At 46.0% G+C, this 19,997-nt stretch overlaps 2 protein-coding genes across 5 annotated transcripts in view; one reads left to right on the top strand and one right to left on the bottom strand.

The window, feature by feature from the left end:
• The window catches only part of LOC135385347 (hemicentin-2-like), a 527,311-nt gene extending 517,577 nt beyond the window's left edge, over nucleotides 1-9,734 (top strand). Inside the window, exons 10-14 of the mRNA XM_064614626.1 lie at nucleotides 4,261-4,288; nucleotides 4,470-4,552; nucleotides 4,673-4,797; nucleotides 5,162-5,293; nucleotides 8,474-9,734. Of these exons, the coding sequence (XP_064470696.1) occupies nucleotides 4,261-4,288; nucleotides 4,470-4,552; nucleotides 4,673-4,797; nucleotides 5,162-5,293; nucleotides 8,474-8,509 (404 nt within the window). The 3' untranslated portion in view covers nucleotides 8,510-9,734. The remainder of the gene's footprint in view (nucleotides 1-4,260; nucleotides 4,289-4,469; nucleotides 4,553-4,672; nucleotides 4,798-5,161; nucleotides 5,294-8,473) is intronic.
• A 4,408-nt stretch (nucleotides 9,735-14,142) lies between these two features.
• Nucleotides 14,143-19,997, bottom strand: part of LOC135385346 (cytoplasmic dynein 1 intermediate chain 2-like) — a 32,611-nt gene continuing 26,756 nt past the window's right edge. For all 4 annotated transcript variants that reach the window (XM_064614622.1, XM_064614624.1, XM_064614623.1 and 1 more), the window contains 5 exons: nucleotides 19,382-19,502; nucleotides 18,300-18,460; nucleotides 17,226-17,366; nucleotides 17,033-17,158; nucleotides 14,143-14,680 (listed from right to left, as the gene is read on the bottom strand). In XM_064614622.1, coding sequence (XP_064470692.1) covers nucleotides 14,504-14,680; nucleotides 17,033-17,158; nucleotides 17,226-17,366; nucleotides 18,300-18,460; nucleotides 19,382-19,502 — 726 coding nt within the window. In that variant the 3' untranslated portion in view covers nucleotides 14,143-14,503. The remainder of the gene's footprint in view (nucleotides 14,681-17,032; nucleotides 17,159-17,225; nucleotides 17,367-18,299; nucleotides 18,461-19,381; nucleotides 19,503-19,997) is intronic.

The following is a 19,997-nucleotide window of genomic DNA, read 5'->3' as shown; positions in this document are numbered from 1 at the left end:
ACCAAACGTCTCTTGCGGTCTAGCGACTGTTCCTTATCTTCCGTCACCCCCATGTGCCAACCAAGCAAATGAACACGAAATTGACAGCGGGATAGCTGATCCAAATTGTGCACTGCTCCGCGCAAGAAATATGCAAACCCAAACCGATTAATTACTCGAAAAAATCAATAAGTGTTGAAGCGTCTTTTTTTCTTCTCTCTCTCTCTCTCCTTCGAACATTTTTCGCTGAAGGTCCCGATAGGTAAAACAGTGGTTTGGAGAGCGTGCGAAGAAAAATTAAAAAGTTAGGACGGTTATTTCATTAGTGAGCATATGCAAATGAGCCGCTCACTACTAAGTTCATAACCGATGTCCCAATTACCTTTACCAAGGAGAAAGTTCTTCGATGGCGCCACTTGTTTACGAATTATTCAATAGGGGAACATTCCTGAAACACGCTGTGGAGGCCTCGATTAGGTTCCACATTTTTTGGCCCCCCTTCAGTGGTTTTTGCAGAGAAAGAAGGGTTTTTTCCTAGATCATGAGCCTTTCTGGGCATGAAGCAGCAATCGGGGGAATGTCGAAATTTTGAGTCAAGTATGGTCAACACAAGTGATAGAGAGATAGAAACACTGAAAATCTACTGTTGATTAGCGTGCAAGCTTTTCACGCAGGGGACTGCATTACGGAACAGGAAATGATATGTGAATACGTTAACGTTCAAAATACTGTCAGTTGGAAGTTGGCACTTCTTCTCGTCACGCCTTTCTGCACGGCATGTCAATTAGCTCAATCTTGCACCCATCTGGATTCCGTCACGCGCAGTGGCGTATCTAGAGCTACCTGCGCCCATGGCAACATGGTTGACATGATGTCCTTGGGGATACGTTTTCGTGTGGTCCGCACTAGGTTTCACACTACAACCTCTCTAATAGCGGGTGCTTTAGATCATTTATGAATGTGCCAGGTTGAGTGCCCGACCTGGCACATTCACACCCGACCACATAATGGCGCCCCTGTTCACCTGGCGCCCATGGCACCTGTCTACACCTGCCACACCCTAGATACGCCACTGGTCACGCGCGATGACTCCATGGTGTGCAATTTCAGTTTGCAGTATGCCTTGGAAGCGGGTTGGAACAGCGCTGGTGGTGGTGGTGGGTGGTGAAAGGGCTCGCCGTTGTCGGCCTCACAGATTGGAACAGCGCTCCGGGTGACAGCTGTGTCAATAAGTTGGCCACTGACGGCCACCACCAGACTTTCTCGCGATGAGCGTGCGGGAATAACCGCCTCTCCCACGCGCATAATCCAGCCTACCGCACAACATTTGACGTACCTCCGGTATCAAGTGGCTTACGACATTAGGAGATTTCTTTGCCCTGATGAGGCTGAGAATGCGCGCCCATAATGGCCATCCACTACTCCTCCTATTTCTTGCTCCAGGCAGTAAATATACGTCGTAATGCGGCCACGAACGTTACTGCTCAACATGAACAAGTTGGTCGGGCGTCTCGTACATCACTTCTTGAGTTGAGTTGATAAGAAAAGAAAAAGAAATCGCTTCTGTTCGAGAACAACCGCATGGAAGTGCCACGCAGGCCACATTTGTACCGGGATGAAGGCAAGAGATAGAAAGAGAAAGATAAGAAACAATGGGAGGCATAAGGCCGCGCCGCTGCAGTCAGCTGCTTTAGAGCAATAGACGACCCTCTGTTTACAAACATGTGACGTCACGAGAAGACCGGTTCGAGGTTATATTTTGCTGTGGTGAACAAGAAGCGGGAAAAACGCGTCGGCTGATAGGCCGATAAAGCTGATAATTGCGAACAGTATGCTTTGCGCGGCGGCGTTACGTAATCAGTGACGCAGGGGAGCAGGTCGTCTGCGCCCCCGCGTCTGCGCCTTTGCCGCCGGGCAAAGCATATGCTGGTCGCCATTATCAGCTTTATCGGCCTATCAGCCGACGCGTTTTTCCTGCTTCTTGTCCACCACAGCAAAATATGACCTCGAACCGGTCTTCTCGTGATGTCACATGTTTGTAAACAGAGGGTCGTCTGTAGAGTTCCGCGTGTTATGTCAACATTGCAGCGTCACAGTGGTAGGCGCTGGCCACCCTCGGAACTATTCGCGTGTGCTGGCGTACGTGACCACGTGTGTTTGTTTTGCCCACCAGTGGGGGGGGGGGGGGACTTGTAGAGGAGGTGGTGTCCCTCTACGTGAGTCCCGACCGACGATAATGGTATGCCACGGAGAGGCGATGATGGTGGCCTATCTCCATGGCCGCGCCGGTGGAACAGAGGCAGGTGCTCCAGGCGCGTGGCCATCTTCGTCATTTTCCACGGCCCGCTACAGTGCTCCCCCCCCCCCCCAGACGTGGAGCGGCGAGAAAGAAGAACGGTGAACTACGTCTACACCGGAGGGAGAGAGCAAGAGCGCCCGTGGATGACGTGCACTACTGGACGTATTCGTCGTACGGCACAATACCCGTTGCGACAAGCTCTCGATGAGCGGGCCAGACCGGCACGGGAGCGAGAGCTCGTAGGGTCCCAGGAAGTGAGGCTGCGTACCCGTGAGGACTGCCGGGAAAACTGCAGAGACGCCGCCTATTGCGTGCCGTGGCGTCGGCGGCCGCGACTGCCGCAACCGGTAGGCGAGCACTTTGCTCTGGTGTCGCGGCCGGCTGCGAATGAGCGTCGAGATGCAGAAAGGAAGCGGCGGGTCGTGAATGTGCCGGGGTCCAAGCACAGCGCCCCTGGAAGCCGTCAAGCGATGGTCGGTTAGAGGATGGCATGACCAGTGAGCGGTCGGATCGTTGCATGGCCGTCCGAATCGGTACTGTGGAGATGGGCGGTACGTGAGCGGTCGGCGAGTCAGTCGACAGGAGAAGGGCAGTCGTGATGCCGTCGTCGTGAGCCGAGTAACGGCGGTGGCTTCCATGGATAGAGCGCTGTGGTAGTGCTAGTCGATTTTGTCAAAAATTAGGGATGGTGAAGGGCCGAATTGCTCCGAACTTGTTTATCGTTCGGGTCACCAAATGTAGAGAAGGTGGTGTCCCTCTACATGAGTCCCGACCGACGATAATGGTATGCCACGGAGAGGCGATGATGGTGGCCTATCTCCATGGCCGCGCCGGTGGAACAGAGGCAGGTGCTCCAGGCGCGTGGCCATCTTTGTCAGTGTCCACGGCCCGCTACAGACTCATTGTAGGTCACGTGACAATGACGTAAATGATGGGGAACTCTATTTGTACTTGTGTACTAGAGCAAGACACCAGTCGCTTTTGTGAGCGTTGGGTCCATAAGGGGTAACAGAAACCTTCTCCGTTGAATCTTAGTGACGGTAATGACTTGATCTAGGCGATCAGAATAGCTGTGGCAAGGCTGTTCTAACAATTGCTTCTCATCACAAGTGGTACGTTACAGGTGTCAGCAAGGAAAGGGTTCTCACAGTGATACACACATCGGATGGGCCAATAAACATCGAATGGGTCAACATTTGTTGTGGAAAGTGACGAATGGCGGAGTATGTAGCCGCACATCGCTTTCCCGACTTATTCTTCGTTTCTTTCTTTTCTTTTTTCTCTCTCTCTCTCTCTCTCGGGTTGTATCAGCCATAGTTTCAGTTGAGCACGCCGCGTTCTCTAGAATTTGCACAGTTTATGGCACGCGCGGATGTAGGTTGCATGATTCCAGCTGGAACTGGAATTCCAGTGTATTGGAATCATGGCAAGAACAATGTTGCAGATCGTGGGATATCCTTTCTTTGAACCGAGTATGAGATGAAAGACTAGACTGAGGGTATGGCGGTTTGCCTGATTGCAGCCCAGATGTGTGCTACCAATTGCATTACACAGACGTCGCGCTGTCGTCAACATACCAAGACCTCGCTCTTAGTGTGGGTTTGAGTTTCGCCAGACGCACTCGCTGACTACCGTCTTTCAGGTCATTGCTTTGGCGGTTCGGTGTGGCTTAGAGGTTGTTTGACTTCATTGTTCCTTCAGCCTCCGCACTGCAAGACATCTCCGCTGAAGAAACTGTTGCAGCTAGGCTTGTAGTGGTAACAGTAGATATAATTTTGCATGGAATTCCGTTGCAGTTATCATTCATATTTGGCGAGCGGTCGCTGCTATCCATATTTTCCTATGCATCTTACAGATATCTTACCATTCTATCTCTTATTACTGCTGAATTAGTGACATCCTTGAAGTGCAATATCGTGTGAAATTGTTATACGATCTTTTATAAGTCGCCAATGCTCAAGGTGCACGCTTTTGTGTTCCAGGTCAAAGCAGAATGAAGAAGGACGATAAGTGAGTATGCAATCACGTTATGATTAGAGATAAATAGACGGGGATAACGTCCAGCCAAGACGTGCTGTAATGAAGTTTGCGTGCGAGACGTACCAGTAGTCTCCTAGATTCAATGCCTGCTCGATCATTACTCACACGTTCAATATCATAAGGCTCAGTACGTGAATGTAACCGCTTTCAGGTCTCACATGCCATTACAAAAGGACACAGACGACAACACAGAAGCCTTCCACGATGAAGAAAAATGCCCGGACATCATACCAGGTAGGAATCATTATATTTAGTTTCCACTCAGGCGTTATTGCTCTTCTCCCGTGACATAGCGTGCATAGTAGTTGAAGTTGACGTTCTTCTTCGTGCCTTTCTGCTTTACTTTGCTTTTAGATGTCCGCATGGGTGACACCATAGTCGCCGGGTCTGTAATTGAAAGCAGTTTTGGTGGCACAACGAAGTCGTGGGAATCGCAACACTACGGCCCTGCGAACCGAGTCACATTTCACAAGAGCCCCGTAAGAATTCCTCTTCTAAGTTCCTTGTTCAGTATGAATTATTGAGGTATAAGCTGAGTGAAACACTTACGCAGTCAAAGCAGTACAGTGCTGGACAAACTTTTACGGAACACGCTCCGGCGCTTTCCTTCCTCGGAGTAACACGCTAGCAATGAATGGGACCGTATAGACTTACAAACATGTGCCTAGGTAACTAAGACACCTGTTTGTAATTCCATACGGTACCATTCGCTGCTGGTGTCTGACTCTGAGGAAGGAATGCGCCGGAGCGTGTTCCGTAAACTTTTGTCTAGCACTGTACAATTTCAAACCCGATATTCTCTATCTCTTGAAATCCGACGTTTGCACTGTTTCGTGTGCGCAGGAGTGGAGTTCTCCTCGGGCGGTACGAGACACCATCCTGTTGACACCGTTACAGGAGTACTCTACCTACCCTTCAGAGAATGGCAAGGAGTATGACAAGGTACTAGCGGAGCAACCAGCGAGTCATTTATCGGTAATTTTTTTTTTCTCTCTCTCTTTTTCTTCTTCTTACAATCGCAATATTGGAGTCACCTTATTCTCCTGGGTGAGGGATTGGAGGGGAGGGGGCGCTTCTGGGGAAGGTGCGGTCAAACGACGGCGGTACAGCAGAGAGAAATTGTGTGCAATCCATCTTTCTCCAATGCCATATAGGTAGTCCCGCGGAACTCTACCCCCCGCACACAAAACGTGGGAGATTCCCTGGGTAGACTTGATTGGGAAGTTTGCCGTGTGCCGCGGTAACTTACAAGCGCCGGGATATGTACCGAGGTTTTCCCCGATGTCCTTATTCTCCCTAAGGTAAATCAGACGACGCTCGCAAAGCGAAATTCGATTCGAAAGCAGATTTGAGAGCATTATGGACTGATAGAACGCAAAGCTTCTCTCGCGTGAGGAACTAGCGCGTAATGAATGAACATTTCTAACATTGTTTTTGCTCAACACCCATTTGTACACTGTTACCCGAAGACCGACTATTCTACAGAACGATACATCATCCCTGACTGCACGGAGCGTATGCCTACTATAATTGCATAAATGTCACACAAAGGCGTACGCCTCCCGTTTTCAACAGATCACGGGACAAACCGGCGTCATTCATGATGATGGTTTGGCCAGAGCGTGCTGTGCAGTGAAGTTCTGTTTAAATCGTGTACTTGGTCGGCGCTTTCAGTAAAATATTGGTACATTTTATGCTCGTGTATGGTCTCATACATTTAGATGAGTTTCCTTGAACACACTGAGTACCTCTTATCCCCTCCACGGTTCTTCTAGTGCACATCGCCCCTTCTTTCTCCAACTATACCCGTTAGATCAGGCTCTCCTTTACATGATAAATCGGCAGTACGTGTTGTAGGTCGGCAACCGCAACCGAAGACGTCAAGTCAGTTCGATACTATTCATCGTGAATCATAAATCATGTCCCGTGTCCAAGATGTCAGCAATAGCGTGAGTCGTTCAGATTAGAGTGCCAAACGCAAGGCGTAATGGATCCATTCCATTAGCTGAAGCCCCTTGTACGCCGGTACATTTGCTTGCCTTTATGAAGCGTATCTTTTTTTATCCCGCAAGTTCGAGAAACTCCATCTCATCAGCGGAGCTGTGACATGTGTATAGTGGCAGGATATCAAAGAAATGTCTCTGGCCGAAGGTTTCGTGGCACGTGTACGCTAGACTAAGCGCTGTTCTGCACGGTAACACGTAGAGAATGCAGGCGCAGTCGCCGTATGCTGAATACTGCTACGCACTAATTATTTATTGCGGTTATTTGATTTGAGCTGGACATCGAGGATCTGATAAATTTGCCGCGCCGATAATGGCACCCGAGGAAGACATAGTTCGGCATTTCGGATCGCGAAACTCACGATCCCAATCATCTGATAAGGCATGAGCTCAGCCACGTGCTACGAACACAGCTGAAGGTCGACATGGCACATCGCTGTGCTTGATCATGCTGCATATTAACGAACTCACCAGATAACATCACATCTGTAACCAGAGGCAGGCAAAATAACACATGCACTGGTCGCAAGTGTGATGTTATCCAGTGAGTGCGCTAATAGGCCTGTAGCTCTCGGCCAGGCGGCGTTACGATCAGCGGACGACAGCGCCGCATGTGGAAGCAAATCGAAACATTGGTCCGCACTCAAGAGTTTTGGTTTCGCGGGTTTCGCTCTGGCGCAAGCAAGCAATGTATCGCATCCTTCGTGGGTTTGAAAAGCTGGAGGCTCTTGGGATCGTGTGTTCCATGGGCCAAAATAACGGGCTATGGATGAAGGTATACACCGAGGCCAACAAAGCTCCAGCCGGGAACGGGTTTCTGGAGCGCCGCTTCCACGCCGCTCGACAAATCTGCTGACCGGACAGCGTTCTTTCGCGTGTGCGGAGTCAAGATGTCAAGTTCTTGTTTCATGAAGCTTCTTATGCAAACAAAAGCATTATTAGGACGTGAAACAATGTGGCTCTCATGCACTACACTGTAAAAGGTAGTTGAGCAAACCCACCAGTGTATAGCAAACCCAGGATATTCAAGAATACCACGTGACAACTTACCCTTCCTATTTAAGTTTATAAACTGTATAGTTTCTTTGCATAGCTTGTTACTACGTCAGCTGAATGTTTCTCCAGGTGCTCCACCAACAAATTTCCCAATGACACCTGAGCCCTTAAACCAGCATTATAGAATGTCTTAACTAGATTGATTGGTTACAATTACAAAATGCTATTGGATTCATTCGGGCAGAGCGCTCTATCCTTTTTAAATGTTGGTGATTCATAGCTAACACATGCATCCTGCATAACCGCCAGACAAGAATGTCAGCCGATAACCTAGATATACAATCCTAATACAGACGCGGTGTAACAGAGGTGGTTGAAATAGGAGAAAACTTCACTGATGCTACTCCCAGAATGTAATTCGAAGCAGTCCTTGGTGCATTGAAATGTGGATTTCGGAGCACCTTGGAGCACAGAAAAATGCATTTTGGTACTACCACGGTCTCTACCCAAGTCGTCGCTATTACCCTTCCAGCAGGCGCAGGCGCTAAATGCGCCCGCTTGCGAGAGGGCTTCGCGCGACAAAGTTTCGCGTCAGTGTGTGCCCGCGTTTGGAGTGCCTTCCTTGCCTGTACGGGAAAAATAAGATCACATAACAGCAGACAGCTGACAACGCTTCACGTGAATATCCCAATTTTCTTTCGGAACGAAGCCATATGTGCGATCAATGCATGTGTCCTTGTGGTTTAAAGAAATGTGGTAATGCTCTATTTTGCAACTTGTTTGTCTAGTGCTCTACAATCAGTGGCTTACCCAGACTCCCATCCCCCACCAATTGTTTGTCAACACCCCCAAACTTTTTTTTTCCAGTGTACTACAGCAACTGCACCCACAATTTATTTATTTTTATTTGTTATGCGACCCCCCCCCCCCCCCCGGAGCTCGCAGTTCTGGACAAACCACTGTCTACAATCGAATTCCTAGCCACTCGTTTTGAAGGGACTCAGAGCTGCGGATGCAGGATGGCGCAAGAAATCTCATTTTGCCCAAATGGCGCTGGAGTGGAATCACTAGAAAAATAGAGCTGTAGAGCTGTGGCACAGTGTATAGCCCAGTATCAATATGCATGTCATTGAACTTTACCTACTGTCTTTTGCAGAGTTTCAAGCCCTTACCCAATGGCAGTGGGAACTGATGATGCGCTCACAGGGGTTTCCGTGATAAACCCAAGCAGATGCCTTCAGCACAGTCCTGGTCACAGGGCCCTCCTTTACGGAGTCTTCCCTTAAAGCCAGCAGAAATACCAACATGAAGCTGTGCCGTGAGATCACAGACTGTTCGTTGACCAAGATAGCACACAGGAGAGCACAGCGGGCTGTGCGTGGTCTTCATAGGCACACATATGAGACCAGTTGCGAGGGTGCCTTTCATTAACGAGGTCCATAGACGATCGAACCACGTATGTTCTACCTCAAAAATGATTTACCTGTGCGTAGTGCAAAATGTTTGTTGGTTTTTGACATCATCTGGCAAGATGACGCCCGGGTGTCAAACATATCTTTTGTAGCACAGATACTATAAAAGGAAAGGCTTTGTTGTCAAAGTGAAAAGAAAGCAATGAATGCAAGATCACCCCACCAAACTGAAAACTGCCTATTATCACTAGTTTCGTAGTCGTGAAATATTGTGTCAAAAATAATTCAACTCCTTACTGATCACAGAGGGCAGACAGAATTAGTAGTCTGCACTGTAGACTGGTGCAAGTGCAGAGATGTGCTGAAGAAACCACCAGCCTACTGTGTCATGTCCGTGTGGTTTCTTCAGAGCTTATCAGTCATATTACGGAAAACCAACGAGCCCAGAGGTTCACTCTTCTGGTGCAAGCACATCTCTATTTCAGGTGCAGCCAACCACCAGACAAAATGGTTGAGGTATGAAAACAGTGAAAGTGTGGATGAGCTGGTGATGCATATTTGAAATAGCAGTTATTGCAACAAAAGATGCACGTAAACAGGACATTTCTGTTTGTGCGTGTATTCTGTGGTTGTGTGTCTTCACCAATCGCTAGTTCAAATATGGTGTGATTGTCAACCACGCGAATAGAGCTGTGCTGCAACAAACATATACTCTCCTTTGTGCAAAGTATCCTGTGTTTTTATGGTGCAAGTTGCTAAATTCGCTTGCAGTTTTGTTGTATTATACTTTGTGGAGATCCATCTCATTTTTGTATTTCGTACAACCGTAGGGCAAAATTCAACCCGTGATGAAAGGCACTACTCTGCGACATTGTGAAATACCATCAACCTGTAAATAGGACATGAACACATTTGTGGACGTATGGGGCGCGCCTGTATCAGGCGTGTGTTGCCCCTCATCTAACTCTCCAACGGACTATCATTAAAGGTTTTCCTCACACTCTACATTGATTTGTTCATGTTCGGAAATGCTTGTGACTGTTCGCATACATATACACAGATACATCTCTCATGTGCTGTAGCAACTTCATGTGCACGTATCTGTTCGCTAAGGACTGAAGGGCGTTGTGATTTTGAAAATTTGTGCTACCCTGCTGCCCTGGGCACCAAACACCCCTGTGGACAGTTCAAGTCGGCAACCTTCTGGTGCACCATCGGCTTTGAGTACTGCTGCCTCCCGTGTATAGGGAGCGGCACTATGAAGTGATCCTGTAGTGCATGTGGATTGTCCACAAGGCAATTTCAAAGCGAGCTTGGCAAACCTATATGAAACCATGAAGGTGCTTGTTACTTGGTGATTACAGGAAGGCAGTGAAGAGACAAGATGCGAGTGTGCCATCGTAATGAGAGAAGATATGTTTCTACACTAAGAAGATTGAGCCTAGACTCAAAAAAAACATTGGGTCTCTACAGAAGTGAGGCTCCTCCATCCGCCTTTTCCGTACAGTTACGAACTGTACATGAGAACATCCATCAAACAGAGTCCACAGCGAAGGGCAACGTACATATTTCACACTACAGCACAATATTTAAATTTCATCATCCTTTGATTTGTCATCTGCTGTGATTGTATTTGCTTCTTTGTTACAACTACCTCACCATCACACTGATAATTCACATAAGATCAGTAGCATTTTACCTTAATGACTCTACTTTTCTATGTGTGTGATCAAATTTGGTTTTACAAGATTCCTGCGGTTCATCAGACACTACTTAAGCTTCACGAGCGCTTCTGCATATATTCATGAAACTGAACTTCACAGCATGACATGCTCAAGGTAGTCATTACACATCTCAATGCTGTTCTCTCGTCCGATTCGCAGAGGAAGTGAAATGTATGCCTTTTTACGACACTTCACATACATAAATTGAAAACATCTTAGGAGGAAGCATGCCTCACGTTCTCGACAAATTAGGGGGCAGAAAAGCATATTTCTGAATTGGCAATTTTCTATAAGCATGCTATGCAATGAAGTTCTGTTTCTGGGGCAGACACATGCATGCACAGCTTCAGAACATGATGCAGGTGTGCACTACAACATACGGCTCGTAGCATGAAGTTCCCCTCAAAGCTGTCTCTAAATGCTTCGGCTTGTAAGTGGGCTGTAAACAAAGTTCATTGTATTGTGTTGGCTAACAGGCCTCAGCCTCGAGTAGAACAGCAAAGGCACTCGTATAGCCATTAAACAGTTGAAGCACTGAGGGTGAAGCCCAAGGCTGCCCATTCTAGAGGGCCATGATGCATAAAGCATGCCTGACAAAGGCTACCAAAAAAAGTTAGTCAGTTTCAGAATAAACCTTGTTTGGCATGGGAAAAGTGCTACTGTGAGACCTGCTCAGGGGCAGACATAGAGGGGGATCAGGATGTTCTAACCCCTCATCCATTTCTGTCTTCACATTATGCTTAATTGACCTAGATCATGTATCTGCCATGCTGGCCAAGGCTGGACGACCCTCTCAGAAAAATCCTGCATCTGCCCCTGGCCCTGCTTGCTTCTGGTCTACCATGAATCAAAGAACTTTTCTCTTTTTGTTAAACACAACACAGAGGTGCATCAGGTTCGTGTAGTACGGCGTAGACTGACCATCACAATCTCTAGACAACTGTGTTACAAGTTTCTCACTTGTAATATATAATCATTGCTCACATCTTTGTAATTTCGATGTTCTACATTGTACGTTCAACCTGTCAGCAACTTTCAAATTTATTAGGAGAAACTGAAAATAAGACCTTAGAAATTATCAAATGTGTTGTAAGGATGCAGTGCCAACTCAGGAGAATAATTTCCAGGTTGATTCCCACACAAACTTAGTGAGGTACTCGACACTGTACATTATCCACAATAATTAAATAAAACGCCTTAGTATCATGGCGACAGGTAAAGCAGAATGGTTTCGAAGTTCAAGACCTCAGTCAACTGCAAATCAAAGACAGTACCCCTACAGAAACTGCACACCTATTTTGTTGCTCAAACGAAAGATCATTCATTACATTGCATCTTCTCTGCTTATATACTGTGATTATCATGTAAAGCAGTCAGAACGTTTACCTACGCCAATTTTCTTGGGGCATCACCCAGCGGTGGGTGATCCCTTGGGTCATCACCCTGAGACTTACAAAAAAAAAAAGGTAGCATTGTGATTGTTCGTGTGGAACGACATTTCCACGAAAGGAAGTTGATGTCTGACAACGTCAATGCTTGAAGCATGTGGAAAGCCTTTTTGTACACATTGAAAAGTTTTAATAAAATATGCTTATTTCGTGTAAACGCTCGCTATCCATATTTTAGAAATGGGTTTTGCTAGCAAGAGTTTGATCTAAGAAAAAATTTGGAGCTGGTGGACTCTAGAGGTGAGCAATATTTCTTTTGAGTCCGAGGAATACACAAGCGACACAAAGAACAAAGTGGACGACACAAGATTGAAACCTGCAACAGACCTGTATGCATGGTACACAGTGAAAAAGAGGGGTCCACAGGAGAGTACAGCGGCCGACACATAACAATGGGAAGGAACACAGGAAAGTGGAACATACTAACGGCGCATTCAGAGGTGCAACGGCAGGCAGAGAGGGATCAAAGTTTTGTACCGGGAAGGCGCAAAAACTGTTTCAGTTGCAGAGTTGGATCGGGAGCTGAATGTTCCATTAGCGCAGCAGGAGCAAAACATTAGCTCCAAGCGCTAGCGGTACACAACAAAGGAGAAGAGGCATGCTCATGATAAGTTAGGCCAGTGATGTTGGAGCTTTCTTTCTCTCTCTCTCTCGTATGTCACACAGGCTCTTGTCCATCTCTTCAACATTGAAAACATGGCGCATCCTGCTATGTGTACTTCAAATTATGTGGCACGATTCCGAAAACAGTCTGCTGAACCCCATGTGGCTAAAGCAAACCAGAGAGCCTGCCGAGAACGCACGCATGTCACACGCTAAACGCAGTGTACACATCGCACCGTGAATAAAGCTACCATTTCCACTGGCGAAGCAAACCCGTAAAACCCCGCCGGGTGCGCGCACTTATACCCCACCCAGCGTGGGGCAAAATTCACTGTCCCAATCGCATAAGTAAGGCCCCTGGTTTTCTGCTGCACAAATTCAAAATTCTGCAGCACGACTTCTAAAATCCGCGATTTTCCGCGGCAAGCAGTCAGCGGCTGCTTGAAATGGGAACACTTTATTTTCCTGCATAATGTGGGAACAAACATATTTTATAAAATTACAGATTGAAAGCAAGCACTGTTGTGGCTCAGAATTACATACATGATATCTTGTATTCTCCTCCGACAAAGACAAAGGTCTGTCACCTGCAATCATTTTATGCATGCTGAAAGATCTTTCAGCATCTAAAGAGTTTATAGGAACTTTATAGGAAGATGATAGGAAGGAGCTTACAATACATGCCCTGTGGAAGTTACAGGACACCCTTTTTGTTTTTCAGCTGTAGGCATTATTTAAGAGTCTTTAACGGCAAGCTCCCAGATATCAAATCAAGGTCCCCACTGCCGCCGCTAAGCTGCACATAGGAAGGACGCCGCCCTTTTATCAGTCAAAGTATGCACAGTACACTTGGGCTAGCGTTATCTTAAGCTAAATTACAATCTGTCTGTGCTGGCACAGCAACATGGGAAGTTTCGTAAAGCAGGCTTCACCTCATGCAGGGAAGCTTCAGGTTAAGCCCACTCTCGGGGGTGTCGTTCGTATTTGGCGAATAATCTAATATTCGGAAATCTGAATATTGGGTATTCGATTCGCGAATGAAATTCGAATTCGAGAACTCGAATATCCGCACACCCTTAAAAATAAGAGATTCCGTGAAATTCCGTGCCAAACGAAATTGCCGCGATATTTCGCGAAATCGCGGAAAACCCGGGGCCTTAGCCATAAGTATGGGGAGTAAGATGTCAACCAGAAACTTAAGCCTTTCAGCACGGTACAACATACACACCCTGGGGGGGGAAGCTGTTAATGATAATATTAATGCACAATCTCTACTTCTCAAGGAGCACCCTATGCACTGTCTGGATGAGAAAAGTGGATGCAATGGAGGGACAGCATTATATTACATAAGAAACCCCCACAGCAGGTGGAGTACAAGCTCAAATAGCCACAGCTGGAAACACTGCTTAAAATTATATTTGAGCACATACAGGAAATGTTGTAAATGTGCCATGAAGCAGACCCGAATAAGTATTTAATGTTTTCACAGCATATGGCCATTAATTTTTCAGTGCAGTACTGCACACTGTGCAGGTGGGAAGACCATTTTCTGACACTTAGCCATAGAGTGGCTACATATCACATACCCTTCATGCCCGTTTCAACAAGACCTAATAATAACTGATGCAAACGACTGTGTCTAAATAATATATATTTATTTCGACAAACACGTCCCTTCCCTGAAGGGAGTGTTCGTGCTGCTGAAGCACAATGTGTGTTACAATGGCAATTCACTGCTCATGATTTATCCGCACGTCGAAAATATAGTACCATTAAGAAACTTGATTCTGAAACCTTTAACTTAAGCGACAAGCTTACCCATCTTTTTTCAGTTTGGCAAAATTAGATGATAGTACATACATAAAAGCCACTGCAAGTTCAGAAATGTTAAAAATGTTCAGCAAATTTTTACACTGATCTTCTTGGACTGAAATTCAAAATTGCAAAGAGCAGGAGACGATAATAAAAATAATTTACCGCAAGTTCACGCAAAAAACACTCAGCGTAAAGGAGATGACGAAAATGGCACTGGTGAAGAGCCGTACAATGACAGAGATGGTGCTGAGAGCGACGACAAGTTAAGGGCGTCTAGTTCTTGGTCTGCTTGGTTATTTTTCAGTTCTTGGAGGGTGTGAACAAACCTAGACCACTCATCATTCTTTGGCACAGCCAGTTGCTGAAAGGAGAAGTCAAAAAAGTTTGACTGACTGGCATGCAATTACAGTCGCCGTCCCATTTTTCGGACTCCACTGGGATCGCACAAAGTCCAAATAATCGAGCAGTCCGAAAAAACGAATTTCGCCTCAAAATAAACTTTACTAAGCACTAGTATGCTGGAAAAAATTTGTCGATGCTTTCTTAACGCGCTTCTAGCTCTGCTTGATAACACCAACTTCTATTTCCCGAAGGGACATTTCGTCACTATACAATGACAGAAACACCGCCGTCATCAAATCCGCAAGTCGGCTTCACCTAACGCATGCGTGCTTTAGGTGAAGCTCCCTTTACAACGCTGTCACGCGGTTCGCGGGCGGACAGCACGTGCTGGACCTTTGAATCAAGCCGTTGTCCAAAAACGAAGACGCAAAAGCGTTACGACAGACGTCTTCTACTCAGACGAATGGAAAACGGACAATCATGGCCTATTTTTTTGCCTTAATATTTGAGTTCGCGATTCCTTTTGATACGAATTTCGGATGATACCAATATTTTCGGCAAACAGAGTGCGAAATGCGAAATATCGAGCGACGGGGCTGCACAGAGTCCGAAATTTTGGAAGTTCTTATACATCAACTATACATCAACTCTATGGGGCCCGAACGACGTGAACGAGTCCGAATAATCGAGCATGTCGGAAAAATCGAGCATGTCGGAAAAATCGAGCATGTCGGAAAAATCGAGCATGTCGGAAAAATCGAGCATGTCGGAAAAATCGAGCATGTCGGAAAAATCGAGCATGTCCGAATAACTGAGCATGTCCGAAAAATCGGGGTCCGAAAATTAAGTCGGCGACTCTACTCTACACACTAAGCAGAACACAATCTCCTACACACACAGTGCTTGAAGCAGTGTTTACATCCCCCCCATTGCTACCTTCCTGAGCTGTGACTGAATGCGAGATGTTGACCTCATACAGCTAGCGTGCTACAGACAGAGTGAGTGGGGCTGAATGCATAGGACCTGACTTTTTTCGGTTATATTTTTCAGCAACATCGAGGGGGTAAATATCGGGTTATATTCTCCTTCAATAATTCGGGTGTAATCGGGCTGAACTGAACCTGATTCAACCCAATTCTGGTTGAATCGGTGAATCAGGTATAAATCTTCAGTTTTCTCGGCATAATATACATGACACACCAGTAGGCAGAGTAGCAATATTTAGTCCATGCATCTAAGAGGCAGCATGGTCTCCATTTTGACAGTTTGTATGAGCATATTTATGCATTTACAACACGCTTCCCCCCTTGTGCAGCAGTTTTTGGGGAAATATCGTGTTAAACCCTGTTTTTGCAGATTTGGATCAGGGGTAAATATATGGCATAATCGGGTATAACCCCAAAAGGTCAGGCCCAGTGATGGAAGTGCCTTGAAGCGTGCTGGCGCAGCCATTGGCACAGGAAAAATCGAGTTTTGCTGCAGCGTGGCGCAGCTCACGATCCACTGTCAGAGGGCCCCGTGCATCATTGGTTACTAATTCATGATGTGGAATGAGCACTTTCCACGTTGATTTCAGTATCATTGTGTCTTGGGCAATTTTTCACTCAATTTAGACGCGTGAGATCGGGAGGCCACGGGCCTAACCTGCTTTTGTGGAGTCAGTGCGTAGCGGGCATGAACTTGCGAGTCCACATAACGGAATGTTTTCCCTTGTCTAATGGTCTAGCGATCCTCAAAGGTAGCAAGTTATGACCGAAATCGGTCTAAACAATATCTTTAGAGACACATTGAGCTACCCTTAGGAATCAAAAAGCAGTCTTAGCGCGAAGGTCACCTCATGCCTCTCACCTTGGATAGCGATGAACATAAAAGCACAAATGCAAGCTAGTTGGTGTATACTTGATGTTGGCAACATGTCCCTGAGTTTGGGGAAAACACACATGACACAAAACGAACAGCACCATCGTTGGGGCGTCAACGTGACAGTGCACACGTGCATCCCGAGACTGCTTGGCTAGGGCTAGACTAGGGCTAACTAGCATCAGCTTCAGCCAATTAGCAGGCTAGTAAGTCCCTACGACAGCTCCCTCTCACGTTTAAATTTGGTCAACTGCTGGTTCGGCACGTTTACTTCGAGTTTCGCTTTCTTGTGGCGCGCACGACCTCCGTGGACTGCGATGTAGTCGCCAGTCCTGCGCTTTGGTGTTACTTTGACGCAAATGCAGCAAAAACACCCTCTACGGCGCAGGATGGCGCAGCACCCTGTGATTGCCGCAGTTTGGCGCAAATGGTGCAGCACTTCCATCACTGCAGGCCCTATGAACGCAGCGCAGGCAATGTAGGAATATCCAATAGGTACACAAGCACATACCTCTCCAACATCATACACTGAAATCTTGCCAACGTCATCTCCTACCACAACTTGATGACCAGAAGGCGTCCATATAACCTTGTTTAAAGCAGGGCAGCCATCCACTATTTCACTCACTGTGGGCAGCTGTAAAATTGCAACGGTTACATAATCTCTAGCCTTCGCTTAACACAGCTCAATAACCAACACATACTTCCGTATCGTTATTCAAGTCCCAAAGATCTAGACGCCCAGTGCCATCTACAGATGCAAAAAGTGCTGGGTGAACAGGTGACCACCTGACATCATATACATAGTCAGCATTGTCTTCAAAGGAGTAGATGGGCTTGGACTCCTGCAAATACAATTTAAAGTAAGTACAACTAAACAGTTCAATAACGCTTAACATGAAGCTTTCGTGTGAGTGCAGTTCACAATCAGCTTTGTGTTTTACAGTGACATAAGCACGAGCTGCCACACTGTTGCAGATGACTGAGGGGTGTTTCTTGGCGAAATGTAATGAGGAAGTTGTGCCTCGAATTGTTAGCTTGAATGATTGGCAGAACAAAAACTGGAAGCTGCCGACAGCGACATCACAACAGTGAAACTGGTGGCCATGACTCCCTATCATGTACAGTTGACTGCAAATTTAACTGAAACATTCTGCACGGTGACTCCGAGCACCATAAAAGGGCATGTGACAATGGTTTGTTAGCTTTGGTTTGGGTCTTGACTGTTCCTTTAAGCCTTTAACGCCAATCATAGTTTGCAACTTCTTATACCGTTTGGAACCCTCGCTGAAAATAAATCACACAGAAATGTCACAAATGATGTTTCAGGATCACAACTATGTGGTGAAAGTTACGTAATACGTCATTAATTTTCCCCTTGATTCTGGAGGTATCGTATCTCAAGGATGAAAATGTAAGAAAATGTTTTTCTAAAGGATGCAGGAGGCAAAGCACTCAGAAGAGCTGTGACACTGTGCCAAGTTCTGCAGTGCAAGTGGAAGAGCTCCCTTAGGACATTCATGTGCTTGTGCTTGCTCTTTACAGTTAACGCTGCTCAGCCCACTGCTGTACAATAGTTTAGAGACAGCTTGCACAAACAATAGCTTTGGGAGAGCTCTGCCTTTTACATTTTTCTTTCGCATGCACCACTGTAACAACTACTTAAGGACACAGGTGTAACTTATAAACCGCACTGAACAATGCCTGTTGTATCCTCCCTTGTTCTTGTTCTTTTTTCACACAGCTCCATGAACGGCAGAGGAATATTCATAACTCACTTTCAAACTCCAGAGCTTAATGGTCCAGTCAGAGGATGAGGTGAGGAACAGGTGAGAGAAATCGACTTGTCCTTGACAGCAGTGGGAATGAATGCCTGTTACAGTGGCCTGGTGCCCCTCAAACATGTCTAATATGCCTGCCTTGGTGCCGTGGCGACAAGCTGCAAATAATTTTCGAAGTACATTCAGCGTTGCCCTATACACGCCACAGAAAACACACCAAATACATTCTACTGCTAATGTTTATATTTAAGGCACCTGTACGCTGAAAGAATAGTTGCAGACAATAACAGGTGGAATCATCCGCTACTGATTTTGCATACTATATGTACTTTGAGTATGCACTGTGGTATTTGTGCCACTGAGAATGCTAAAAGTTCAGCAGTTTTTCGAAGTATGACACAGCAGTAAAGCTAGGCAATATTTTTCATGCTTAGGACAGCTTAAGAAATTTTGTTTCAACACTATGCATTTCAGCCTTCATCAGCAGAGTAGATACTGAGCAATTCTACTGTCCTCGAGCGTAAATCAATTTTGTAGGCAGGACAGTAGTAATATTATAGTAGTAATAGTTAGAGCATGAAGTTTTAGGGTTTAACCCGATTCTTCCCCGAATTTGCACCCCAAATTGAATTTGAAGGTTGCCTCCTTAGGGCGAAACCCGATCTTTAGCCGGCAAATTGCCCTCATTGAGACGTCTGTAGGAACAAACACTAACTTGCTTGACAGCAAATGCAGTTTACATCACAGTTAAGTTTGAGCAGCTGAGCCCGATTTCTCCCCGCATTTAGCTTACTGGAAGTTTTCCCACCCAAATTCGCATGAGTGTAGAGCACATGTTTATTTACCTGATTTTTACCACCCGAACTTAGAAAAAATATTTCCCAAAAACTTCAGGCTCTAGTAATAGCACAGTATATAGTATAGCAGGCAGTGCACTAGATATAGTACACTTCAAGTGCAGATCGTCGAGAATGTTGTAAATTCATTGTTAAACAATTTATGGCTTACCACTGTAGAAAAGTAAAAGTCTTGGATATCCTGCGCGACATGCAAAAGCTTAGACTTTAAAATGAAGTCACCTGTGTACACTGCTCCCTCTTCGCTACCAACCACAAAGTTGTTGTAGTCGCCCATTGGGAAAGACAAGGACGTTACAGCAACAGAGCGTGACTGCTTCTGCTGTGTCAGTTCCATGCTGTCCTGCACGCCACCAAGAAAGGTTTGTACAACACATAGTAAAATGACTTTTCCTTTTCCATGAAAGTGCAGAGTACATAACATGTCAATCCTGTTGTAGCCTTCCTGTTTACAACAATTGCATAGTTGGTGCTCAAGTTTAAGCTCAAGTTCAAGTCCAAGTACTCGGTTATGTTGTCCTTGGAAACGTTTTCAACACAAAGCTGCATTAATCTAGTCTTTGAGCTAGAGACGCTAGATAAGAGCTACAGCTAGATGCCCTCACCGAACGTGGATGTTGACCACCGTTCTACTTGCACTGTTCTATGTGTACTTGGCTGATATGACCCCGACCGACAAATGCGCAAAAGTTCATGTACAACGATACTCCGATATAGCAATTAGATCTCGCATGCCGCTCAATATCGTTATGAACGGACTCAACTGAAAATAAGGTACATAGTAAACTACAGGGGATATTAAAATATTTTCCACCCCACTGTGACGAATGAGATGTGT

The sequence above is a fragment of the Ornithodoros turicata genome, chromosome 2, assembly GCF_037126465.1.
Source record: "Ornithodoros turicata isolate Travis chromosome 2, ASM3712646v1, whole genome shotgun sequence".
Lineage (NCBI taxonomy): Eukaryota > Metazoa > Arthropoda > Arachnida > Ixodida > Argasidae > Ornithodoros > Ornithodoros turicata.
Note: the sequence above shows the minus strand (reverse complement) of the source record. Positions and strands in the feature narration are given on the sequence as shown.